General features: G+C 47.9%; 2 protein-coding genes across 3 annotated transcripts in view; one reads left to right on the forward strand and one right to left on the reverse strand.

The window, feature by feature from the left end:
- Positions 1–27289, reverse strand: part of Tbcd (tubulin folding cofactor D) — a 157765-nt gene that overhangs the window by 72824 nt on the left and 57652 nt on the right. The window lies entirely within an intron of this gene.
- Positions 17843–26259, forward strand: Znf750 (zinc finger protein 750). The gene is made up of 3 exons (XM_038329037.1): positions 17843–17958; positions 23032–24637; positions 24753–26259. The coding sequence occupies exons 2-3, from the start codon at positions 23217–23219 to the stop codon at positions 25456–25458; spliced, it is 2127 nt and encodes a 708-aa protein (XP_038184965.1). The 5' UTR covers positions 17843–17958; positions 23032–23216; the 3' UTR covers positions 25459–26259.

Consider the following 27289-nt stretch of genomic DNA (forward strand, 5'->3'; position numbering starts at 1 on the left):
TATCAACATTATAAAACCAAATCTCTACTTTTAAATATCAAACACAGTTATGGATCACTGGAGTATGTTTCATATACCTGTGGTATTTCAGGGAATACCACAAAGTGTGCACAGGACAAGTGATGGGCAAGAGGCCTGGACACACACATCCTAAGGGAAGCAACGCAGTAAGCATTGCAGCCTCATGCAGATGCTAGGTGATCCAGCCTGGTCCTGCTGAACACCAAATAAAGACTATCCCCTGACGAGTCTCTCACAGCATCAGGACATCTGACTTGGGACAGATGTCCCTCTAGATATCCAAGACACAGCCCATCTTCCCAACAGTTTTTCATGTAAGTGGCCACAATGAAGTCTTGGGGATAGTGTGGGCCCAGAAAGTGGTCATCCCACAGTCAGCTATTCCTGGTCTCTTCACAACCAATCTCCAAGTCGGCCATATCCACAGAAGCAGTTCTTATATTCCAAGAACTCAACCCAGTCCCATCTCCCATCAATCCAGAAACACCCTGCGGTTTTTTTTTCATTTATTTTACATACCAGTCAGTTTCCCCTCCCTCCTCTCCTCCCTTTTCCCATCTACCTCCCCATCAACTCCTCCTCCATCTCCATTCAGAAAGGGACAGGACTGCCATGGGCTTGCACAAAGCTTCTAACAGTGAGAGCAGGACCTCTCCCTGGCGCTGGGCTGGCTTTTGGTGACCTGTTTCCCATGCTAGATGATTCCTAAGGTCCCTACGATTCCTGCCAGCTCCCATCTAGCCTTACGGTCCCTCTTTCTGCCAGAGTATGGCCCAGAGACTCCCGTACCCTACAAGGTTCCTCTACACCCCAGGGAAGAGGCACACCAGCAGGCAGACTCTCTGGAGCAGGAAGCAGCAAGCCAGAAGCTGAACCCAGTACCTGACAGACGATTACTCCTGTACACACCCAATGTTTCCCCAAACATGGAGCTAATGGTTAAATATAAACCCAGCAAAAGAGACCAAAGCTGCTGTGGACTAGGAATTGTAACTACGATCCTCTCGACTTACCTATATCCAATGGGCAATGCTGAAAAAGTCGTCAGCTGTTCTACTGAAACAGGCCTGACTGACCTGGAACTGCTCCCAGTTTGCCAGTATACAGCTCAAATTCACTACTCTGCTAATTAACAGGGCTGCCCACTAGGGAGCAAACAATGTCAAGAAAATTGGCTGTGGCACCTGTGGGAGGGCAGTGTTCGTATATGTGGTGTCACTGCCAGCTCGACTCCCTGGGGCTGCATAGCCCGGATGCTCTGGGCAAGGCCGACCAGCCAGCCTCTGGCCTCAGGGAAATCTGAATGTGCTGTCAACGTATCACTCCATAGGACAAAACCAATTTCCAGACCGATGACTGCGAGCAGCCGTGTCAGCTCCCCGTGTCCACTTCACTTCTCTCCGACACAGACTCCGTGCCAGAAACTGCGGTGCCTCCCAGGAGCAGCCCCGACGGGCAGACACGCACCACACACACCGCAGTGCCCGGCCTGGCCAGAGAGCCCAGGCTTCTGTCCCCACGTTCAAGTGAGATGATTGTGGAAACTAGTCCTTTTCAGAGAGTACTAGCATAGCCAGTCACGGGAAACTCAAGGAATGGGTCTATATATCCACCAACAACAGTACACCGTGACAGACTTTGTAGGGTATGACCCTACTCACTGTTGAGAGAACCAGCTGCCTCGGAGGACACCTGGTGGTTCCAACTACCCAGACTGCCTGAGAGGCTGCGGGAGCTGTAGGCTCCGAGAACACACTCACATCTTGCCTGTCCCCAGCTAGGGTGAGGACCTTCAGATGTCACAACATGCTAGGCCTCCCATGCCTGTGTTCTCCTACAATTCTAAGTTAGAAAAGCAGAAAGCAAAGCTCACTAGGGCTTCAGGCCCTACAGCCAGCCATAGTGCCAATGTTGCCCAGCAAAGACCTGACTGGCCCCTCTCTCCTCTGGCCTGCAGCCCAGTCAGCAGTCTTCAGAGACAGCATCCTGGCCTTTCTCCTGCTGAGAAAGATGAAAAGCATCCTCCACAGACGGGAGCCGACAGACCATGTGGCGTGAGGCAATGGCCACCAATGGCCGGCTGCTAAGTGGAGGCTGTCCCAGAAAGGAACTGAACGGCTTGGGAAAGACAGCAATGGCAGATACTATATCTAAAAATAGGGAAGCCAGACTAAGGCCACTGATTCATACCAAGGCAGTGAGAGCGGCGGCCTGGCATTAGAAGACAAGCTGGGCCCGCTTCTGCGGCTCCTAAGAAGGGCACCTCTGTGGATGACCTCCTGGGCATGTTCAGCCTCTGCCACGGGAATGGAAGGCACTGAGTTTCCAGCTCTGACAGTCAGGGATCCAGGAAACAAGAGCAAGGGTGCTTTAACAGCTACAAGAGCAATGAGCACTCACGAAGCTGGGCTTGGGGAAAGGAGGAGGTGATTTGGAACAGGAAACTCTGCTGTCAACCTTTATAGTCATTATCAGACAGAAATTCAGAAATGGTGCTTTCCAGAATCAACAGGTTTAAAAAATAAGGAAACTGTTCAATAGCTTTGAACAAAAACCTTTCTCATGGTTCCAATTACACACTGCAAATGCATGTCAAATATATATCATACCCCCAGAGGGTTTCCTTTTGGCAACTTGGAGTCCAGCAAGGTAATTTGAACACCCTTCTCTCTAGACAGCATGTCGTTTGTTTAACACAGGCTGCCTAAGGAAGAAGCAGCCTCCAGGTGAGAGAAGTGGTTTAACCCCAGAGCCCCACATTCCTCACCATGGGGTCTGTAGAGCCCATAAGCCAGGAACGCAAGGACTCAGGCATCCTCTGCAGATGCAGAAGCAGCCAGCCCGTAAAAGTCACCGCTCAGTTATATCTCCTGACAGCCACTCAGTTACTCTAATTTAAAACAAGCTGTCACGTTGGGCAATCATGGATTGTGCAGGTTCCTGAGGTGTGTCTAGTGCAAACCCCAGGCTTTACTCGACCTTCCCGATTCAAACTCGATGACAAAAGAAGTTGCGGAGATGGAGGTATACAATGGCCTGAGTGATCCTAAGAGAAGGGTATGAAAAAAATCAATTCTTCCAATGCAACCCAGGTGGCTAAAATCAGGCAATGCTGGCCATGAAGAGACACATCACAGAGAGCAGTGTCTCCCAAGCTGTGCCAATTCAATACCCTGACCTATCTCATATCCCGTGAGTAGAGCCATGCCCACAGAACCTGAGCTTCCGGGATCAGGTGTGGCTGCAGGACCTGCCCCTTGTACCAACAGCCAGTGTACTGTCTTTAAGAATGTAGTCCAACTTGCTCAGGAAAAATGCCCCTTGAATATGCTGGAGATAGGAAGAATGGTGCACAGAGCATAGACCTGTGGGTTAATTTCCCTGCAGGCCCTGGCAGAATGGCCCCAGAGGCCCCTCACTAACCTGTGGCAGCAGCATCTTGCCTATGGCTATGGGATCCTCAACTGTGCAGCAAGGGAGGCATAGACTTGTGGCTCTGGCCTGTCCTTGAAGAGCCAGGGACAACTCACCCACGCTTGGGGAGTGCACTTTTCCATGCCTCGTGCTGCAGGACAGAAACCTCCAGATGACCACCTGGCTCTGCTCTCTTCAGGGGCACTTAAGGTACAGTATCCAGCAGATACTACATTAAGCCCACACTTAATCCAGAAAAAGGTTCTGCATTCATGTGGGTCCTAGAAACCCTCCAACCAATAAGAAACCCTCCAGCTGTACAGCGGAGAGCCAAGGTCCATCCGTCACAGAGCCCAGGCAGGTGTCCTGAAGTCCCCACGAGAAACTCTGACAGACAGGTACACAGTTGCCAGCTTGGCAGTGCCCTTCATTCCACGGGTACTTCCCTCAAAGAAATTCAGTTACAGAAGATATTTCCACTTCAGGTGAAGTCTCACTAGGGGAGGACCAACCCACCACAACAGCCTCCTGGTGGTGCAGCAGGTTTTCTGGGAACAATGACAAGAAACACACTGGTGCTGGATAATCAAATGAAATCCACATAACCGCTAGTAAGAAGTACGGGGCACCCATAAACACCACGTTCTTGATGGAAGTAACGGGGAGTAGAGAACAGAGGTGAGATAAAGGAACAATACTGAGGGAACACAAGCTCAAAAGAACTAAGAGTACATCAAGAAAAGCACAAAACTCTGAGAAGTCATACTGACTGAGTAAGGTCTAGCAGGTGTCCGGATGGAAAGGCCAAAGGCATAGGTAATGGTTAGGAATAAGGACACCAGCAAAGCCTCCACTGAGCTACATTCACAGATGTCTGAGAGAACACAGCAACACTCTTTTGTCCCCGTATGCACAGCAAAGCATCCATGTGAAGCCAGGCTTGACAGCTCACACCTGTAAAACCAGCACTCAGAAAGCTGAGACAAAAGCATGTCCATGAGTTCTGGGTCAGCCTAAGCTACTGAATGAACCCTGCCTTAAAAAACAGAAAGCAAAACTAAACAAAACAGCGTCTGTGAGAGCCCACATGGTTAGGGTAACAGAGAGGATGGGCAGCAAGAGTTCACTTGTGTCCCCAAGTATTCCAGAGGGCTGGCAGAAGACACCAAGAGTAAGCACTAAGTTTTCAAGATGACAAGGAAGTCAAATGTTCTGTCCCACTGCAGGACACCAGCACTTCCCTGGGGCTGTGTGCTTCTCTCCAGAAGGAGCACCCCACCTGGAGGTGTTACTTACATGCCAGCCAACCAAAGGCAGCAATGCCTCTCTCTCAGTCCAAGGTTACAGGCACCTCCCAAGCATGTTCCACACCCTGGAAGTAACAACTCCCAAGGTAGCATGACAGGTCTATGCTATCTGTCCTTTCCACAGAGTGAGGAGTCACCTTCACATGCAAGACCCTGCTCCATATTACAAGTGTCTTGGCAGAGGGAAAAGGCATCCACGGGCATGCCCAATTCACTTCCCACCAAACCCACTTCATCAGAAAAGGCCAACTGAGGCCTAAACTTAGGGCCTAGAAAAAAATGAATGAAGGCTTCTGCCAAAATCAGCTCATGAGAGGTTTCTCTTCCATACTGAACTGAAATGAAGGGCAAATAGCTAAGTCTTCAAGACCCCTTCCCCTTGGATGCCACTGTACTTGTCTGGACAGATGTGCATTCGATGCCACAGACTTCACTTCCCTGCACCTGCCCATGACAGCCCCCACAAACTAGGTGTATACACAGCCCCACAGATTCCATCCTACCTACCCACGGGTGTAGACACAGTGCCATGGACCCCACTTCTGCCAGTGATAGGATGTGCACATAGTACCATGGCTCCACAGCAGGGTATTACCACAGCTGCGCCTCCCCTTCTCTGTGTTCTCCATGAGCACACCGACAGCCCATAAACCCCAACGGACTCACCGATAGCCCCATGAACCCCATCCTGTATTGTCTAAACAAAAGCAGGTTGGAGTACTCAAGGAAGGCCAGCACAGTCTTCCAGGGAAGCAGAACACAGGCTCCTCAATAGAGGGCAAAGGGATGTGAGTCTCACAACTGCCTAAACACACAGGTACCAAAACAAGGTCACTGGGGTGTAGCCAGATCCCCTGCCAGGAGTTTAGTGGTGCCCAGCAAAGGCACATAAAAAGACCAACAGGCTGGCAAAAAAAAAAAGCCTTCTCCATTATCAGTCAGCCAGTCTACCTGCTGGCTCTCAAAGACACTCAAGAGCTGACTTCAGCCAGGCCAAGTCTTCCCGAGTTTGTATTCAGTGCTACATTAGTCTTTCCAAATACTCCTAGTGGTTCTTTGCCAATTAAACACTCCCAGAGCCCCTGAGTGACCATCTTCAACAATACCTAGTGGCTCCCTGTATCTGTGCCATTGGTTCCTCCAGTTACCACCCTGGCAGCAGTCTCCTGCCCACTGCCACCACCACAGGCCGCCACAGAGGAAGGACGTGGCATGGCATGGCATGGCATGGCCATGAGGCAGGAGGTGCCTCCCCTGCTGATGCTGTGCAACTGGCACAAAAACACCCACAGCTAATGACAGAGTGGCAAGTACCACGGCTTGAAAGAAGCAAAAACAGCGTCCAGGAGGATTAAAGGCTCAACCAGGAAGTCAGACCAGTTCTACCTGACTTACAGCCAGGGTCCCCAACCCCAAGGCCCAGGCCACCAATGACCCAAGACGATGACCCTGGCTCTGGCCTCTAGGAACGTCACAGCCATTTCAGAGACAACAGGATCCCAGGAGATGGTACTGTCAGAGGTGTGCCCTAGCCCCAAGGCAATGTTGCAAGAGATACACAAGACCCCATAAGGAGCAACTGGCCCAAGGTCATAGAGTACACATCTAACCTGGTAGCGAGTCCTTAGTCGTGGTTAAGGGCAAGCCTAGCGACTGAAGAGGTTCTGGTGTGACCACTCCACATGTCTACAAATTTCCTGTACAAATGATCACGGACAGGGGACATGCAGTTCCTGGTGGGAATAGCCCAACTGGGTAGGTCTCAGACTTTCCACCACCACACTGCCTGCCAGTCATCCTTGGCTACCAATTCCAAAGGATGCTCAATTGGTACCTGCAGTTAAAACTTCTAGCCTCTATCACTTGTGTTCGCTACAGTTACCCATCACCTCCTGGAATAGCTCACAGGCACATCATCCATTCTTCACGGTACTCACTTTCTCCAAAAGATCAAGTCAATAGGGGAACCATTATGGTTTGGAAGTGTCCAACCAGATGTGCTAAAGGCTAGGTTCCCAGCTGCTGGAACCAGTGACTGGGAGGTGACCAGACCATGAGAGTGTTGATTTAATAGATTAATATTCTGGCGAATGTTTAATGTTATGACATTATCGGGAGGAGGAGGAAGTTTAGGAGGTAGAATCCTTTGGAGAAATAGGTCAGTGACGGGGTATATATTGGGAGGTCAAATGCCTCCCTCTCTCCCTCTCGGCTACCATGAGGCAAGCCATCCTTCCTCCTCCGTACACTTGCACCACCATGATATTCTGTCTCGCCTTGAACCAAAGAAAGAGGCCCAGCCAACCTTGGATGGGAACTCTGGAACTTGAGCCACAATAAATCTTTCCTTTGAAGTCAGGAACTTTGTCACAGTAACAAAAGGCTAAGTGACACAGGAAATGCAGCCTTGAAGACACTGTCGCTTTATGGAGCCACGTGTGAATGCACCAAACGTGGACTTGGGATCAAGGACAAAGCCCGTGTAGAAACTACTAGCTAGACATACCTCAAGTCCCTCCCCTCATCCCCATAAGCCCAGTGTGTCTGGGTAAAGCAAGCAATCGGTTCTCAGGAGCTACAGTGATCAGCAAAGGCAACGACGAGAACAGAGAACCCACACTTGGAACTTCCACAAAGCACATGAAGGGCACTCTCCGCTGTTCTCTGCTCTGGAACTGTGTGAAGCAGTTTCAGTGCCCGACATGCTGCCGCAGCTAACCTGCCAGCAAAATCAGCTGTGAACTCCCTAGTAAAGTCAACTGGCCACACATCAGCACCACCACCAGGAAAGGCTGGCCAGAGAAACACAGAGGACAAGACCGGACAGTGTGGAAGCAAGCTCAGCAAGTGAAAGGCTTCTCACTGAAGTATTTTTCATCAATGGGCCAGCAAGACAGCTCAGTAGCAAAGGTTTACCAGGGGACTGCATGATAGAAGAAAAGAAAATACCCCCAAAGTTGTCCCCTGACCTCTATATGTGTGCTATGACATGCATGGTAGAAATACAAAAGAAAAATAATTTTTTTCATCAAATGGCATAAACACCATCATTTAATTTTTGTCAGCAAATGGCATAAACACCATCAAAGTGTCTAAAAGAACAGAAAGACGTGGGTAGCAAGGCCCCTTGAGTGTAATTCAGAGCCAAAGAGGGCAGCAGCACCCGTTCTCACAAGCATCACGGTTCAAGTCTGACCCTAAGCTGATTCCCACTTTCAAAAACAAACAAGACAACTGCAGAACACAAGTAGAGAGGTTTTACAATGTACCTGGCCCCTACAGACACATGAACGTAAACACTGAGACACAGCCCACCTTGACGTATGGACACTTTACTGAACAATACATATTTCACAGGGAATACCAACTCCAATTAAATAATCACCAAATAAAAGAAAAAGAATCAAAGATAATTTTAAAGGTTTGGGGGTTTGTTCTCTTGTTTTTTGTTTTTGAGATGGGCCTACGTAGCCCTGGCTGACACCGAACTCACATAAATCCACTTACCTCTGCCTCTCAAATGCTGGGATCAAAAGTGTGAACCACCATGCCCAGTTAAAAGCTCATTCTTAATGCATGTGTGCATGTATTTAGACACATTCATATACATACTGTGCAGAAAAAGAAAACGCACTGAAGAGAATGGTAAATACGTATTGATATAACAGATACCACCAAGGGAATAAGACCAACAGAAAGATAGAAAGACCTGCAAATCATGTAGCTAGTAAGGGTTTAGTAGCCATACTATACCAACTACAAAGACATGGCAATATACACCTGTGATTTTAGCACTAGACAGACTGAGGCAGGTGGCTCACAAGTTCAAGGTCATCCAAGAAACACACGTTCTCAAAAAATAAACTTCTCTCAACACCACCCACACCCTCACGTACAAACCAGGTATGGGCTGTTAGGTTTTCTGACATGTGTCTCCCTGGAGACACTCTCTTACAGGTGGTAGTCCAGGGTGGCCTCAAACGTGTGTTCCGCTTGCTTTGTTCTGAGTGCTGAGATGATACGTATGTACTACCATACTCAGCCTTAAACAGATGTCTCTTGAAGAGACATTTGCCCAAATAGACAAGCAGCCAACACGCACATGAGAAGATGCTCAGGATCACTCGTCACCGAGGCGAACGCAAGTCAAAATCACATCAACAGACTCTTCCTACCCACCAGACTGGGTATAAAGGTTGGTTTCATTTTTCAAAAGGAAATCACCTGTGGTGCACCACCCCTAGAGATATAAGATAACACTGCACTATGGAAAACAACTTGGCGGACAGAGGACAAGTGCCATGAGATCTGGGGTGCACCCAGGAGAGAAACTGTAACTGAATGAGTACTGCTGTAGAAACGTCCACAGCAGTACTACTTATGACAGCCACGAAGAGGGAACGACCCAAACATCACTGTATTCGATCTTTAAAAGGAATGAAGTTTGGAAACATTAGTGAAAGAAACCAGACGCATAAGTTCTGACTTACTAACTCACAGAGACAGAAGACAAACTGGTAGCTGTGAACGTTGGGGAAGACTATGGGAGACTTTGACTGTAATCTGGTGTCTTCTGTGGTGATAAAAAAATGTCTTGGAAGGAGACAGAAGCAATGGTTGTGCAACCCTACATATCCCATATGTTACTGAATTACTCACTTTAAAGCAGTCGGTAAATCTGGAAGATGCCCCAGTCAGTAAAGTAAAGCCTTGCAAGACTGAGGACCTTAGTTCAATCCCCGGAACCCCATGTTTTATAAATAAATAGAAAAAAAGAAGACAGAGGAGGAGGCCAGACATGGGTGATGTGTGTTGTAATCTCAGTGCTGGGGAGACAAAGACAGACATATCCCTGGGGACTGCTTCACAGCCAGCCTCCCTGCTGAGGAGTAGCAGGCCAATTGGAAACCTTGTCTCAGAAGCAAGGTGGAAGGCTGAAGAGCTGGCTCAGTGGTTAGAGCACCTACGACTCTGGAACAAGACTCAAGTTTAGCTCCTAGCCTCCACATCGAGTGGCTTACAACAGCCTCTAACTCCAGTTCCAGAGGATCCAACACCTTCTTCTGGCCTCCACAGGCACCTGTATACAAATATACAATTTAAAAAATAAAATCTTTAAGAAAAAGGTGAAAAGTGCCAGAGAAATGACACCCAAGATTGTCCTCTGGCCTGCCCACACTTGTGTGTGCACACATGTTTATGCACACATATATGTATTCACACACATACACACAATTCCAATTTTGCAAAACATTACATGAACTATTTAAATAAAAGATGAAGTTTAAAACAAACTACAAATAAGACAGGATCAAATATGACCAGAAAAATTTAAAATGCCTAAATATCCATAATATACATATATAAATCTAAAGCTCATTATGCATACTATATAAGTATCTAAATTAAAAACACAAAGTCTGGCTTTAACAAAGGAAAAAAAATCTAGCAATTAAGACAACCTGATGATGATAATAAAAGCTAAAAAATTATACAAAATCCAAGTAAAAGGAAAATAGACAATACAAAAGAGAAAGGCCTGGAGACACAATAAGGTAAAAAGGGAGTTGAGTCCCAGAAAGAGAAAATAGAAGTAAGAAAATTCCAAAGACTTAAGGAAAAATTTTTCCAAACTATTGAAAAACCTAAGTCAGATACACAAAACATAACTACATGAGAGAAGACATAAGAAATCCATACCTACACATTTCTAGAGTAATGGTGCAATTCAGAAACAAGTAGCCGACACTGAATCCAACCGTGTGGACAGCTACCCTGACCATGCACTAACAACCAGCAGGCCACTGGGGAGCAGCCACCCTGGAGCTAAGGTCAAAATGAAATTCAGACATGACTAACACACCTTAACTGAAGAACTTCCAAAAAGACAAAAGAAGGAAAATTATCCTAAAGAAGAATTCTGAGATTCAAAGATATCATAGGCAAATTCTATATGCACAGAGAGACTGAAAAGAGTCTAAAAGCAATGTCAAATACTCAGTAAAAAGAAGCATGGGATCAAAAACACAGCAATCAAATATGCTGCCCATCATCCGGTGTAGGCTAGCCTGAACTACCTAGTCCCAGAAGCAACAATACAAACTTTCCAAACCAATAATTTTCTAAGGAAAATCTGTGCCTTACTCATTAATGCTGCCACCTCACAATGAGGATATGGTCAGCGCTGGAACTCCTTGATACTTCTTAAGGATTACGTTATGCTTAATGATGTGGCACCTATTTTTTAATATTTTACATAAACCCAAATCTGTTGCTTCTACTGTTCAAATGTTACATTCATGTACAATACAAGACAGTGCAGCATGTATGTCTGGTATCTTGTTTCCTGTCGGCTTCCTACTTGGCTTTATTATTATCGATAATGTAGAGAACTTCCAGGGACCTGTAGCTACCAACTTATCTCTGCGGACCTATGGACTTTTACTTTCCATCAGCTTAGACATCTATAGTAACACGACAGGGGCACCAGCAGTACCACACACATGCCAGGCACAGCTCAGAGCTAGCAAGGCCAGGGTTGAGCAGCCAGGGGAGGCAGAGGCGCTGCAGAAGAAGGAAGTACCCTGCCTCACAGGCACTCAGTCTACTGCTGCTTTCCTCTCGTTGTGTACAGCTGTCTCCTGAACCTCCAGGGAAGACCTGGGATAGTTAACAGGAGAGAAAAACTCTGGGCACCAGCCTATGATGTGTTATTTTCTATGAGTGAACCATACTGAAGACTTGGGAATGAAGGTGTGGACCCCCTGCTATAAGATAGCCATGGGACTTAAAACTTCAACAAGCAGAGCAACGCCTAACAAGTTCAATGAAGGGTGAGTCTCAAGCCAGGTGGTGGTGGCACACACCTTTAACCCCAGCACTTGGGAGGCAGAGACAGGCAGATCTCTGAGTTTGAGGCCAGCCTGGTCAACAGAGTGAGTTTCAGGACAGCCAGGACTACACAGAGGAAACCCTGTCTCAAAGAAACAAGCAGCAATAACAAAACAAAGCAAACAAAAAACCAAAGAGGACACTAAAAAAGGAAAGGGGGCAAGCCAAGCACAGTAGTGCACTTCTGTGATTCTAGCACTGGGAAGACGAGATGGGAAGATGATGAGTTCCAGGCCAGCAAGACCCTGTCCCCCCCCCCCCCCCCCCGCTTCTTCTTTTTAATGTGTAGCATGAGGAGAAAAAAAGGAAATCTTAATGTCAATTTTTAAATTTTATCTGTCCCTGTTCAGTATCACTGACTTCTCTCTATGGCTATGAGCACAGCAAAGCTGTCCAGAAAAGGTTCCCGAGCTGCACCTGGAAGCATGGCCACAAAACGAGGCCCTGGAGCTGCACTGCGGGCTGGGAGAGCAGGCAGGTGAGGAAAACTGTGGGAATCCTCAAGACTTGGCCCAAGTTCACAAACCCAAACTGAGTTTCCCAATCAAAGACAAAGCGAGCCGCTGCTGAGTTTCAGGTTTCCCTTTAGACACAGAGCATGGGCGCCAACCAACACCAGGAGGGACGGGAAGAACCAGGGACTGTTGACACAAACACAAACAAAAAGCCTTTCACCCTCAATCACTCACCCTGAAGGCTCTTGAGCCACAGGAACCTGGTTCCACACAGCTCAGAGGCAAAAGAGCCAGGAGAACATGTGCCCTACACAAGCTGCCCACAGGCCACATTCTGGTAGAGTCAGGCCTCCCACCACAGGCACGTCTCAGGGAGACACCACTCACCTTCACCGACCTGGTGGGAAAAGTGTAAGAGGTACCTTTAGTCCTCCCTACTCCCCAAAATAAATCATCTCCAAGTTTATGGAATGTCAGAGTGGCATCACCTTAATAAAGAACTAAAACCTAAATGATGGTGTCACCATCTGAGCCTTCAGGTCTCCCCTCAGGAAAGTAAACGACCCACAATGAAACTTTCTAACACACTTCGGCCCTATCTCTCTACAGCTGCCCAGCTCACTCTGTATAGGTGAATAAAATCCACGGATATTCTTAGTTTTGTTTAAAATTAGAAAGCAAGTACACCACCTACCAGACAAGTTCAACCCACAGCCCAAGGGGCGCATATGGCCAGGAGGGGTGGTAAATGCAGCCTCAGGCCTACACAAAAGTATAAAACTACTTAAAACGTTGAGGGTTTTTATTGTTGTTTTGTTTGTTAATTCAATTGCTGGTTCTTGAGCATAAACTCTATAAAGAAGAATGTCATGTTCCAGAGTCAAAAGCTTGGGCACACCTGAGTCCTAAGGCCTGCCAGGAAGCACAGAGGGCTCCATTCACATGTCCACCTCCTGCCTTGTGGCAGACGAGGACCCCTAAGGCTGAGAGATGGGGCACAGGCCCCACTGGCCAGGAATCAACGACCACAGCCCGCATCTGGCCCACCGTCCTGGAAAGGTTCTAGAAATCAGAGCAAGGAGGAAGGGAGGGGGTCCCTCCCCCCCTTGGCCGGATGCCCTGCTGGGCCTGCGGAAGCTCTGGACACTTCAGTCTACTGCACAGCAGCACTCACCCCCTGGCTGCAGCTCCAGATCTGCCCGGGGGCTTTAAGCAAAACAAGAGCAGTGCCGACGGCCAAACCCAAGTCTAGGAAATGTCCAGACCACTGGGAGCAGAGTTCTTCACAGTTCAGCCAGGATTTACCTTAATAGATGGAATAAGGAGAGGAAGGGGTGCTGGGAAGGAGCCATCCATCACCTCAGGACTAGCTCATGAGCAGGACTCTCAGGACAGTCTCTCACTACTACAATCCTACCTGAAAAGGAATTCCAATCAAGAAACCCTAAGAGACACCCTCCTCAATAGGAAAGAGGCCATGGAGGCCCAAGACATACACACTAAGACCTGGGAGACTCCCGCAAACCCCAGAACCCTGTACACACCCAGGAGTCCGGAACTGGGCAGGATGGAGCGGCTGCTGTCCTTCCCCTGCCACTCAAGGACCCTGTCCTCCCATCCCAACCATGTCACCAGAGAGAGCTCCAGTTCAGGGGAGACCTGCGTGGCGTGCCCCAGAGCGAGCTGCCTGCTGCCTAGAACTGCCCCTGGGGCACTGCAGGATACCAGGAAGCTGAAACCAGACTTGTAATAATCACTACAGTAATCTCCATATCCTTTTTACTTTTCAGATGTTCCTCACAAAAAGGAGCACAAAAATATTACCGGAAAAGTCATCTGTGACTTCTTATAAGAAGGGCAGAAATATAAATGATTCCCCTTCCTTCTCCAGAGAGGTTTTCTGAGAGAGGCTTATGTGTGAAGCGACTCCCCAGACTTGGCAAAGTCTGTGCTGACCCTCTTACAGACTGCACAGCCCTGCCCTGCATCCGAGACTCAGCTTAGCCCAAGCACAGGAAAATAGATGTTTAAGGACAGGAAGGAAACTGAGAGCCAGTCCGTGCTGTGGAGGAGTGCCTATGTTACGTTACATCTGACCACACTGCTTTGCCTTCCACACCCTGCAGTGCAGGACAGCGTCCCTCGGATGGTTCCAGCAGGGGCCAGGGAAAATAAGCTCTGATGAAGCTGACCAGACAGCACCTGTCCGCATTCAGTGGGGATGCTGCTGTCCAGAGGTGGCAGCTGCCCCAGACACCCACTCTGTACCCCGGCTTACCTCCCATGCCACATGATGAAATTGTTACCTACCAGACTAGGTTCCTGGGTCAAGTTACTTAACCCCTCTGTGCTCATTTAACTCTCGTAAAGCAGGTGCGCGGCAGATCCTGTGACTACAAGGAATGACGCAAGTGCCATGCGGCCCAAGGACCCACATGGAAGATGCCGAGTAACACCAACTGCCACTCCTAGCTCTCCCCTACGGTTTTACTTACTGCTCAGAAACTTCATTAAGACATCTAGGCCATGTAAAAGACTGGGACAAAACACAGGGATCTGAACCCCACTAAAGACAACAGAAAAGACCTCCTTCTTTTTATGTGTTTTATAAGTGTTCTGCCTGCATGTATGACTATGCACCACGCACCACGTATGTGTCTGGTGCCCTCAGAGGCCGAAGAGGGCATCAGATACCCTGAACTGTAGCTATAGATGGCTGAGCCGCTGTGTAGGTGCTGGGAACAGAAGCTAGATCCACCGACAGAGAAACCAGTGCTCTTCATTGCTAAGTGTCTCTCCAGACCCTCCTTCACTTTCTAAGGCATAAGCTATGAGGTTAAAGGATAGGGAACACAGCAACAGGAAGGCGCATTAGGAGGCTACAAGCACATTCGGGGAGGGACCAAAGAGGAAGCCCAGCCACTCCCTACACATCACAGTCCATAAATGGCCCAAGGTGGGGGCCACCAACAATTCCAGATTTCTTTCAACGAGGAGATGGAGATGAATCCCTGCATAAAGTCCTGGAGCCCTCCCATCCTCTCAGAGATTATCACAGAAATACTCAGAGAAGTTAAAACATGGTATCAAAGCCAGGTCACTCACAACTCTCAGAAACCACAGACACCGACTGTGGAATATGCTTCATGTCAGAACTGAGGCTATAAGGACAAAGAAGAGGCAGCTCCATATGGTCTCAGAAGGCCAGATTACTCTTATCAAAATAGTGGCATGATTTGTAATAGCAAGAACCTGGAAACAACCTAGATGCTCCTCAACCAAAGAATGGGTAAAGAAATGTGGTACATTTATACAATGGAGTACTACACAGCAGTAAAAAAAATATAATGACATCTTGAAATTTGCAGGCAAATGGATGGATTTATAAAATAAACCATATTGAGTGAGGTAACCCAGACCCAAAAAGACAAATATAGCATGTATTCACTCATAAGTGACTTTTAGACAAAAAGCAAAGAAAATCCAGCCTACAGGCCACAACCCAAGAGAAACTAGACAACAAAGACCCTAAGAGAGACATACATGGATCTACATAGGAGGGTGAAAAAGACAAGATCTGAGTGGGAACGTGGGGTCACAGGAGAGGGGAGGAGTGGAGAGGGGAGGAAGGGAGGGGAAGTGGAGAAAAATGTATAGTTCAATAAAAACAATTTTTAAAAAAGGAGGCAACTACATATGCTCTCATAAAGTCAGAGATTGACCTTAATCAAAATCCAGAACATCTGGATGCCAAAAATCCACAGCAGCCAGGCCATGTAGGAAACAGCAACAAGGCTGGGCCTCCAAACAGTCCCTACCCTACCCAAACTGCCACACTTGGTGCCTGAGGACTCTCCCCTGAAGGAAGCACTGTAAAATGGCGTTCACTCAGTACGTCTGCTCACGTGTTTAGGGGTTGAGTCTAGCACTGTCCACACTGACTACGAGATGCAGAAAACGAGACACACAGGTAGTTAGAGAAAAGAGGGCAGGGAAGTAGGAGCTGCGCAGCAGCAGGGACAGGACTGACCTAAGTGAGCCGGTGGCGTGGATTAAAGGAGCACAACCCACACAGGAAGGAGGATGTGGGAGGTGGCACAGAGGCACTGAGGGAGTCAACTAAAAACACATCTGAAATCGGGACTGCAAATTAGAATCAAGGGGTGCGTGAGAGTGGAGGGACGGGGCAAAACACCCAGCAATGTCGTCCTACTAGCCTTCCCTTCAGCCCAGCTGCTCCATAAAGTGCATCAGAAATGGCACTAGGACAATTCTCAGCCTGGCCTTTGTCCTGAGACATCCAAATGCCATCATCTTCCTCCATAGGGTCCGATAAAGAGGCAGAGCAGCTAGGGGACGACACCGTACTGGGGACCTCAGTAAACACCCAGGAGCAGAATCACTGCCCCCGGAGCCCCATCTGACGCCTTCCAAGACCAAGGGTATAACAAACTGGTGAAAGCCTTAAGCCAGAGATAAGGTCGTCTGCTACCCAGCGAGAGGTGTGCGGGATCCTAGGGAGCTGCTGTTCTTAGATTAAGACTGCACATGTTTCTGACTCCTCATATAAATAAGACAAAAGTAACTGAAGAAAGCTTTAAAGAATTAAACATAGGGGGCTGGAAAGGTGGCTCAGCGACTGGGAGCACTGGCTGTCCCTCCGTAGGACCTGGATTCGATTCCTGGCACCTAGGTGGTGGCTCACAATTGTTTGTAGCTTCAGCTCTGAGGGCTCTAATATCCTCTTTTGGTCTCTGTGGGCACCAGGCAAGCATATGGTACACATATATACATGAAGACAAAACATTCATATGCATAAATCTGAAAACAACAACAAAACACACACACACACACACACACACAGAATTGAGCATAAAGGTGAAGTCAGTAAAATCTTAAGTCTTAAGCAGGTGGGGGTAGAGCACCAGTACTCCAGCCTAGGGCGCCTGTCCTTTGTGCTCTGGTGCTCTGGCCCATGCCAGCAGCTTCAGGTATGACCAAGAGACTGACAACCACCAGACTGTCCTTTCCTTGGCCCCAAACTGCCATCACATTGTAGCCTTCACTGCAGCCCACACAAGCCTCAGAACAAACAAGCAAACGGGAGTGGGGGAATAGAATGGCTCCAAAATTAAGCATCTGATTTACTGCTTGAACGGGGGGTGTGAGCGTGTTCGCTGCTGCCGCCTGAACGACAGGCAGCACATGTCAGCTCCACCACCAGTGCCGGCCCTGGGCATGTTCCAGCAGGTTCCCGTGACGAGGCAGCAAGGTTACCATCCTCTCTGCCACCCTGGGTCTCGGAGTGACCCTCGGGAAAAAGGGTGAAAAGTCACAAGGGTGGTCAGAGGCTTCTCTGGCCTTCACAGCAAAAGCACTACTGGCGTTGTCTTTGGCGATGTGTATTTCAGGATGAATGTGTGTCTCTCTGCAGCTCTGTGCATATGCGGGAGTACTGAAGGGAAGTCCTACACTGAGTCTGTAACGTATATCAAATGCGTATAAGAGAAGAACATCAGCACCGTGCTCCGCATCCTGGAACCCCGACTCCTCTGCGACTGGGCAGCCCTGACAGGACCCCCCACAGTGAACCTAGAGTCCTACGGGGCACCTGGAGTGGCACAGGACTCTCTGGGTCCCTGCTCGGTGAGGCTCAGTGGGTGCAAACACTTGAACTGTAGCTGCAGGCGGAGGAATATCAGGTGCATCTCTACGCCCTGAGGGCTCAACTCCTACACTTAAATCCCTCCCACTGGAACAGCCGGCTCCAGTTTCACCGAGCCAGCGAGCCAGCGTGAGAACAGATCCTGCTCCTCAGTCCTCAGCACCTTACACAGAAGGGCTCCGCATCCCAGCACTGCCCACCTCCGGTAAGTGCTTACGATTTCTTCAAGTTTTCTTTCAAAACTACTCTACAATGTGTCTTGAGGTGTCTGTCTAGGTAAAATGATTGCTGTTTTCTGTTCTTTCCTGCTCTGTTCCCTAGGGATTACTCAGACCCTGGCAGGTGCATCTTGGAGATGCAGACCACAATTACAAAACTCCTAATGGGGCTGATACTTTATTCCAAAAATACGAGCAAGCTTATTTAAAAATCAAGCCCTCCTTTCTGCTATAAAATTTATTTTAAAAATAAACCAAAACATGTACTTATACTAGCACTTAACTGTTTCCTACTTTTCAAAGAAATTACAATAAATTTCAACATAAAAGAGGCAAAAGTCATATATGTATATAGAAATATAACTATACAACTGCTGGGTTTCACTTCGAGTTTAATACTTAAGACTTCAAGTTTAAAATAAGTGCTGCTTTGACAAAACCTTTCAAAACCAAGAAGCCAACAAAGTTTAAGCTTTTGTTTGGTTGCTAAGGTTACACATACGGGGCGGGAGGGTATTTTTCCTATACGAAAGTTCCCATAAATCTGTATGAAAATGATACTGATCAAATAATCGGCCAATTCCGACCAAATCAGATTTCATTTAGGCAGAGCCACCTACGTTTGTCATCCCGGTGCTTTCTGAGCACTAGCAAAGGCTCTCTGTTATTTTATAATGTGTATTAAGGAAACAAGAGGCAAGGTGACCACTGGTGCATTGCTGGCCGGGGACACAACAGAACCCATCTGTTTTCTGGATCTTTTCTTCCACACATAGTCTAGAAAACTGCTTTTCTCTAAGGTTATGGCCGTCCTAAGTTCACCTTCATCTTAAAGAACAGAAAGTTTGGGAGGGAGTGGCGGCCGGTCACAGCAAAAACTCAACTGAAGTAAAACTCACAGATCTCGTTCTTGCGACACCCCAGTGGGTAGACGACAGTGGCGTGCCCTTGAGTGGTGCAATAATGCCACATCACAGTGCTGTAATTATAGCATGCCCTTCACGACGTTCCACCTGCGAGGCTCTGTGCCAGACAGCTGGACACCACAGGAGGACTATTACAGCACGGCCTTGCTCTGCAGGTCAACTCACAGGACAAACATAGCTGCTCAGCCTGTCACATCGCTGTCCTATAAAGCAAAGCTGTAATTACCCCCGTTGTTCTACCAGGGTTCCTTTACAGGGTTTGTTCACTCCTTCTCTTGTCTGTTTTCTAAGTGCAAGCCCCTTAGAAACTTTTAAAACCTGCAAGCCACTCACTGTTGCCTTGACGCTGGCAGCTACGTTACAGGTCCACACACTAAGGGATCTGCTAGAGTGCTTTAAAGACAAACAGAACTCTGTGGCCAACCGAAACCACCCAGTGCTCGCTGTGTGGGCAGGTATCCCGGACGGCACACTGTAGGCAGAAGGAAGGTGTTCTCAGCCCAGGGTCCTTTCCAAGGCCAAGTCAAGCAGTTAAATATAAGAGCCGGTCGAGTCTCAACAAACACGGATGATTTATGTCAGCAGAAAAATTAGGAAGGAAACAGCTTACGGATCTCAAGCTGGACACTGTACATGATTTTAGGTCACTGTAGTGTTTGCATAGCCTCTACTGCATCCCAACAGGATTCAGAGAAGGAAGTCTCAAGCCAAGGTGGTCTGGGGAGGCATGTTTGAGAAAAGGGCTTCCCCGAGGAGACAGAGGATACCTAGAGGCTCTCTACCAACAGCCCTTGATCCAGGCTGGATGTCTGTGGGAACACACCCTCAGAACCCCTCAGACTATCATATAGGAAGTGAAGGGGAGGAGGGTGGGTGCCAGGTAAAACCCCTCTGGGAACGTGCCGGCACCTAACATGCTAACACTACAGTTCTCAGATAGTCACAGTTCCACATGCAGCCTTCCAGAGATGTATTCCCAAAGTAGTAACAGGCACGCCCCGAAAAAGAGACAGCCACATACCCTTCTCATTGCCTTTAGGAAGCACTTCCCTCTGAATACAAATCCAAACTTACTGTAAACAGTCAAAGGTCTAGGCTTTACTGTTTTGGCAACAATGTGCACTTTGGGGAATATTTAACACTAGAAGCTGCCAGACAGTACAAAGTCCAGCAGGTATAAACTGACCAAACAGGACTTCGTATAAGCCTCCATGCCCACAGACATATGTGCCTGGCTGCAGTCATGGCTGTGGGTTAGTTTCTTTATACTCATAAACCTCATCTGGGTAGAACAGAGAACTCGCAGGCTGACATCATCATTTGAAAGCTTACAAAAGCATCAATTTTATCCCACTTCTCTAACACAGGAGTTTTATAGATGAGTTACACCCGCCTTACACCTGCCTCCAAGCAGTGAGCGCTCTGCCTTAATTAGCAATTGTGAAATCCCGAGGGGTCAGTTTATCCACAGTTACTGAAACTACTACAGCTGAGACTCCGTTTTTACACTCATTCCCTTCCAGTTTTAATAAACCTCAGTAAATAGTCTCATCCAAGAAGAGCTGCCCAAGAGCCACTGGGGCTTATCCCACCCAGCCTGAGGAGTCACAGGCTAAAAAATAGAAAGGCAAAGGGCTCAAACCAAAACTTCAGATAGCATTTTACTTTATATTACACTTTAATAATGTAATATATTACATATGTATCTTTATACATATATAATAGCAACTATTTCCTAAGTTACTCTCTAGGACAACATATGGTGCTCTGTAAAACACTTGCCTCCTGAGAGACATAGGAAAACCTTACAATGACAGTGTGTTTGTTTAGCCACAGTGGTGTGCTCACTTCTGCCCCAAGCCATCAGTGACATTCCCTGCGGTTGCTTCTGGAGGCCCATCACTACTTCCTTACGTCTGGAAGGGCCTTTCCAGCTAACCCAGGACACGCAGTACAGTCCCCATGTCCATGCTCACCCTCGATAAATGTTTGCAGCTGTCATCATTTTGATCATGCTGCTCCCAGTCAGTGATGAAATCATCTCTCTCAGATCTGTGCCATGACATATCCTATACAGCCATGGGAACCTGTCTTGCAGAGGTTCTCACGCCTTCAGAATCAAGAGTGTAATGAACATGCCAGCACAGGCCTCACTGACTTATCGAGATGCCCTCATCAGCTAGTCAGACAAGGCTTCTCAGGTTCCCTGACGGAGGCAGGGAAAATGTACTCCAGGTACACGCGGGGCCCACAGAGAATTTCTTTCCATTTTCTTTTTAATAAGAGAGAAAAGAGAAAGTCACAGGGCTTTTCCTGTTAACATGCTCAGCTCTGGCAGTGTGCCTCATAGCTTCTGCAGCAAAAGTGCGGTCCAGGCAGCACCCCCTTTGACAGTCTTAGTCTCCCCCGTGCCCAAAAGAAGCCTAGGACCCAAGCTTCCTTCCAGCCACGGGTACCTGACGTTCTTATCTAAAATCTGTGCTTCACTCTCTGGCTACGCAGACTCTAATAGTGGACTGCTTTCAGTATCAGATGAGCCACCATTCTCCAGAACAACCACTTAACACAACAGCCCTAAACCACGCACTAGGGCAGCTGGTGAAGGGCACTTTAGCTCTTTGTGGGCTTGCTCCTGCTGTTTTGAGGAAAAAAAAATTTTTGCTAAGCAGCACAGGCAGGTCTTTGACCTGAGATCCTATGCCTTAGCATCTCCTACATGGAATTGCGGGTGTGCACCACAATGCTGGGCATAGTTCTTTGTGTTTAATATATATGTATGTGCAATTTATTTTATATATTATACATATAGTATATATTTACATAGAGAGACAAACAAATTAGAAGAAAAAAATAAATAAAACCAGATACATCCTCAGAATATAAAGTATACAAGTAGAAATAAAGAATTGCTCTTGTGGCCAGCCACTCCACCCCGCTACCCACCATACACACGCACACTGAGGACAGGAGAGGCAGACAAGAGAGAGTAAGACTTTAGTGGCTGCTTCTGTTTCTAAGGGTCTGGCTGGCAGACAAGTGTCCGGCTAGGTCTAGAGGGCACAGCTTTGCACTTTTCTCACAAACTTAGTTTTAGAGCTGAGAACACTTTTCTTAAATAATTTCCACTTAGTGTTACTTTTAAGTGTTTAAAATACTTAGCAGGAGATCTTTCCCTTTTCACATACTCTACAAAGATCAAGGTATCTGACCTGAATTCTTTATCTCATACCCAAGCTCCATCCAGAGTCACCCCAGATGTCCAGGCAGGCAGTTTCGCTACGTGCTCAGCTTTGGGTTAGGAGCTGGATATACCCGAGGCAAAATAGTTTCCTCCCTCGACCTGAACACCACTGCTCCGGTCTCTTGAGACGGCACATCCCAGGAAAGGAGGGGCAAATCTATGAGTTTACTCCCAAACGCTGATGAGTGCCAGGGTGTAAAGGCATGGGGACTTGCAAATCATCCTAACGGTACTGCAAACCGAGTTGACTGAAATAAAGCGTTCACATTTTTTGAGCCAACATAAATGTTACTGCTTACTAGGGCTGAGGATGGAGCTCAGTGGTAGGGCAAATACCCAGCAAGTATGAAGCTATATAATCACCACCCCCAACTTCAGCAAGTACTACTTGCTGATAAAGTGGGCTTTTCATCTGTGACTTTTAGAAGCAGCAGGGCGAAGTCCTATGTTCTTAAATAGTCTTCATTTTTAAATATTCACTAGTGATAATGCAAAGCACAGCAGTAACACAGCTAAACAGGGCCAAGCTGCCTTGTAGCAATGAACTGAACAATGCCACGGTATATTCACTAGATGCTTGCTCTCACACAGCACTTGGAAAAGAGGCTCTGGTACAGAATCCTACCAGAAACCCCACAGAAACTGACCAAGAAAAGGTCCAGATTGCAGAATAAAGGCCCTCAAAACTCAAAGAATCACCTTAAGCACGGTGCTCTCTTGGTCCCCAGGCAGCTCTTGCAGGTCAGGCGTGAGAAAATGCGGAGCAAAGGAGTAGGGACCCGGGTGTCACCCACTCTCCAAAAGCTCTAAGGCTCCTCGCCTGTCTTTACTGTGGCAGTGCAGACAATGACCCACTAACTGCGCCTGACACCGGTCTCTGTCTGCCTTCACAGTTCTAGGTGCCGGATGGAAGGAATGTCCCTTGTTAGACCCCCGGCACATGGGGCTGACCGCAGATAAAGTGCTCAGGGCAAGAACACAGACCGGTACTACTTCCTTCAAGGCCATCGCATCCTGGTCAAAGAGTCATCGGCAGTGACCACACACTGAGCAGACCAGAGTCCAGATACAGAGGACAATGAGTCTCCTAAAGGAACGGAAACCAAAAAAACCACACTATATTCCTCGGCCCCCAGGAAAGCCCTTCAAGTACAAATGCTTCCAGTGTCCGTTCACGTGCAATGAGAAGTCGCATCTCTTCAATCACATGAAGTACGGTCTCTGCAAAAACTCTATCACGTTAGTGTCAGAGCAAGATCGCATCCCCAAGTGTCCCAAATCTAGTTCGCTGGACCCTAAGCAGACCCACCAGCCAGAGCCCACCTCAAAGCCAGCCGCTTCCAAGTCTCTCCCAAATGGACTCTCCAGCTTTGATCCAAAGTCTCAACAGGGCTCTACAAAGGAAGATGCCAAAGAGAACCTAGAGATGCAGGCCCGGGGGACCCACAAGGGTCCCCAGAAACCAGTCCTACAGAAAGAAGTGACACCAGAAGCCATCCTCAGCACCCAGCTAGACAGTGGGGTTAGGTCTTCAGCGTTTGTTCCAGTTGGGGAGCACAGACTCAGGGGGCCGGAAGACACAGAGGTTCCTGAAATGCTGGCATTAACTAACTCCACCACCAAAGCCACCTCTTTCCATGCCAAGTCTGCATTCCATACTCCTGGTTACCCCTGGAAAGCTGGCTCCCCATTCCTGCCACCTGACTTTCCACATAAAATCCCACCTACAAAGGGGTTTGGTGCTATCTCCCCCTATATGCACCCTGCAATCCCCGAGTACCCCCATCCCTTCTATACGGAGCATGGGCTGGCTACCATCTACTCCCCCTACCTCCTGACTGGGAACACGCCTGAGTGTGATGCCACTCTGCTGTCTGTCTATGGGTCCCAAGACCAAAGACACTTCCTGTCTCATCCTGGACCAATCCCCAAGCATCTGAACACAACTCCGTCGACATACGACCACTACAGATTTTTCCAGCAATACCACTCAAATCTGCCAATTCCTTATGGATTTTACAGACCAGAGTCGGCATTTCCCCACTACGGTCTCAGGCTCCCACCTGTCCCTGGCATCACGCGAGATCAGAGCTCTCGACTGCTTGAAGAAGCAGCCCTGGCTTACCCAGCCTCAAGTCCCTCCGAGTTAAATCTTTCAAACTCCCACAAAAAACACACGGAGTTTGAGAAGGAAAGCCCTCTCCCTGAGGCAAAAGATCCTTCTAAAGATGGACAAAGGGATGCAGAAGAGGCCAAAATGAGCCCCCGAGCGGGGAGTGCTGCCACGGGCTCCCCAGGGAGGCCAAGCCCTACCAATTTCACCCAAACAAGCCAAACATTCGAAGGACTGTGTGACCTCTCAAACAAAGCTGGCTCCTCGGGAACCCCGGAGCAGCTCCAGCAGCCTGAACAGAGCCCCACTGCCTTCAAACCTGTCCAGAGGGGATCAGAAAGTCCTCAGTCTCAGCCTCCTGCAAACAGAACAGAGTCTCCAAAAAGGTAAGAAAATTTCTTTCTCAAAAGCGTCAATGTGATTTTGTTTAACACCAAGTTCACACTTGATTAAAATGTTTTACATGATGGTTTTCCTAAAAATTCTCTTGATTTCTTCTAGCCTTCAGGTCATGAACAGTGACTCTCCAGCCCAGACGGGGACCAGTACCTCTCTCATTACAGAGGCCCCACCTTCCAGCCCAGAGGACCACTTCAGGATAAGCCCCCTCAACCTCTCAAAGAAGTTGGAGACAAACCCTGCAGCCACTTACGGACCCATGTACGTAGACAATGCTCAGGCAGACGCCCTGGGCTTCTCAGGGCTGCAGGACCTGCCACTCAATCTCTCTGTAAAGGATCCCTGTAATGCCTGGGCTCCTAGACCTGTGTTTCCCAGCCCACCGCAAGGTGCTGAACCTGCTGCTGCTCTAAAGACTGAGACCAACGGTTCCGAAGATAGGACAAGCCACGTGGAGACGCAGGAAGACAAGGCCCACGGCAGGACGGCTCCAGACGCACACGCGGCGGACAGCAGCGATGAGCAAAAGCAAACCGCCGCTGTCGCTCTCTGCCAGCTGGCGGCCTACAGCCCGGGGAACGTCCGCGTGGGCGAGGAGGAAGGCACAGCCCAGGAACCCACCAGTCAAGATGTGCCCGCCCTCAGTTCTACGGAGAACCAGGGCGCTCAGTGTGACCTCAGACCCAAAGGACAAAAGAGGACAAGTCAAAGGGATGCAGGAAAATCCCAGCAAGGAACTAAAAGGCCAAAGCTGAACGACACCACACCGAGAGTGCTCACGCTACGCAAGAGAACCCGGGTGTCCTGAGGCCTCGCGTGCTCGGCGCTGTGGCCAACAAGATGCCTGTCACACATGTTCTAAGCAGGATCTTCGCTTTTTTTCACTGTGGAGGAGGTACAGTCTTGTCATGTTGTTCAAGCTGGCATCAGCCCAAGTGCTGGGACCCCCAGTGTCCCCCCAGTTTACCTTCACTTTCTATCAGTCAGTTTTTATAAACAGTTTCTCTTTTCTTCTCAAAAAAAGACAAATGGCTGTAATCTTGTTCAGGTTTTTGTAAACATTAAGAATAAATATTAAAAGGTGTTTCTACTTCTGGTTTTTTTTTTTTTTTAAAAAAAAAATCCATCTGAGTGGCTTATGCTCTCCAAGACAAATTAAACTGGGCTTTCCTGCTTGAGACACATCAGGGAACTATGCAGAACTAAAACCAGCTCAGCAGTGTGAGTCAGCGGAGCAGTGTGAGGAAAGACGTTTTATATGTACTATTTTTCAGGACTAGTAAACTTTTACTGTTTTCCTATTGAACATAGTTATGTGTTTTGATGCCAGAAACAGCTTCAGCTTGAGCATCGAGTGTTACCTGTAAAAAGTGTTGTGGTTAGTTTTTACTGAACTGACCACAAGCGTCCAGAGGTTGCTTTTACAAGTAATTTATTTCCATCAGGGAAATGCATTTCTGGTTAAGGTAGGATCGATTTATTCTTCTTGTTTATGATGTCACAGTGAACTTTCTCACTCGCGTTCAACTCCCTAAAATGATGTACATGTTGTTAATTTTCCAATAAACTCTTGTGTGAACTTTGAGAACACACAGAGCAAAGACCAACATCAGGTCTGTGGTATTCTTTAGAGTATTCTGCTACAGCATTCAGCAAGAAAGAGTTAACTGCTTCTGGGGTCGGTGAATAAATCACCAGAATCCAGGCACGGACAAATCTTCACCCCTGGGGCTTTTCGAGGATCATCTAGGAGTCCTGAGTCTCAGACTACCTAGAAGTCTCAGGAGCCCTGGCCCCCAAGTGCTACGTGGGAAGGGTTCCACCTTTCTCAGTCCCCAAAAGCTCTTCAAGTCTAGACAGAGATGGTCTTTTATCCTGCATGCAAGAACCAAGCTTAGGCACTGAGCACAATTCATGGTTCCTTGTTGAAAAACCCTTTTCCTCTAGCATCAATTCCCAGCTCCTAGCCAGTCCCCATAGAGGATGCCCAGTGAAAGCTGGACAGTGTCCTACCTCCAGATGATGTTAGGCATAGAGAAACACTTTGCAACTGGTTAAAGTCATATAAAATTTCAAATACCGGGGCAGGAGTGATGGCTCAGTGGTTAAGACCTGGGTTCAATTCCCAGCACCCACATGGCAGCTCACAGCTGCCTGTAACTCCAGTTCCAGTGGATCCGGCACCTTCACACAGACACTCATGCATGCAAAACGCCAATGTACATAAAAAAAAAAAAAAAACTTTAAAAAAATTTCAAATACCAGCATAAGTGGGATGCAGTTTTTCACAACCATTATGAGATACAAGAGGCCAATGCTGCAAGCCATCTCTACAGGTACAACAGGTTTCCCACTCATGGAAGTGGAAAAGCTTTCCGCTACCACCTGGTGAGGCAGGAGGAGCCCTTCCCTTCCAAGGTGCTAGACGAGGCCTTTGGGTCCATCAAACTACCACATACCAGTAACCTGAATGTACTCTCTTATGATATAAAACCAACAAATACAATCATTATATTTTCCAGCCTGGCTCTTTGTTGTTGTTGTTGTTGTTGTTGTTGTTGTTGTTGTTGTTTGACAAAGAACAAAAGTATGACCCCTCCTGCTCCCCATCAAGTAAAGCATCAAGTAAAGCACTGTCT

This window comes from Arvicola amphibius, chromosome 4, assembly GCF_903992535.2.
Source record: "Arvicola amphibius chromosome 4, mArvAmp1.2, whole genome shotgun sequence".
NCBI classification, from domain to species: Eukaryota; Metazoa; Chordata; class Mammalia; order Rodentia; family Cricetidae; genus Arvicola; species Arvicola amphibius.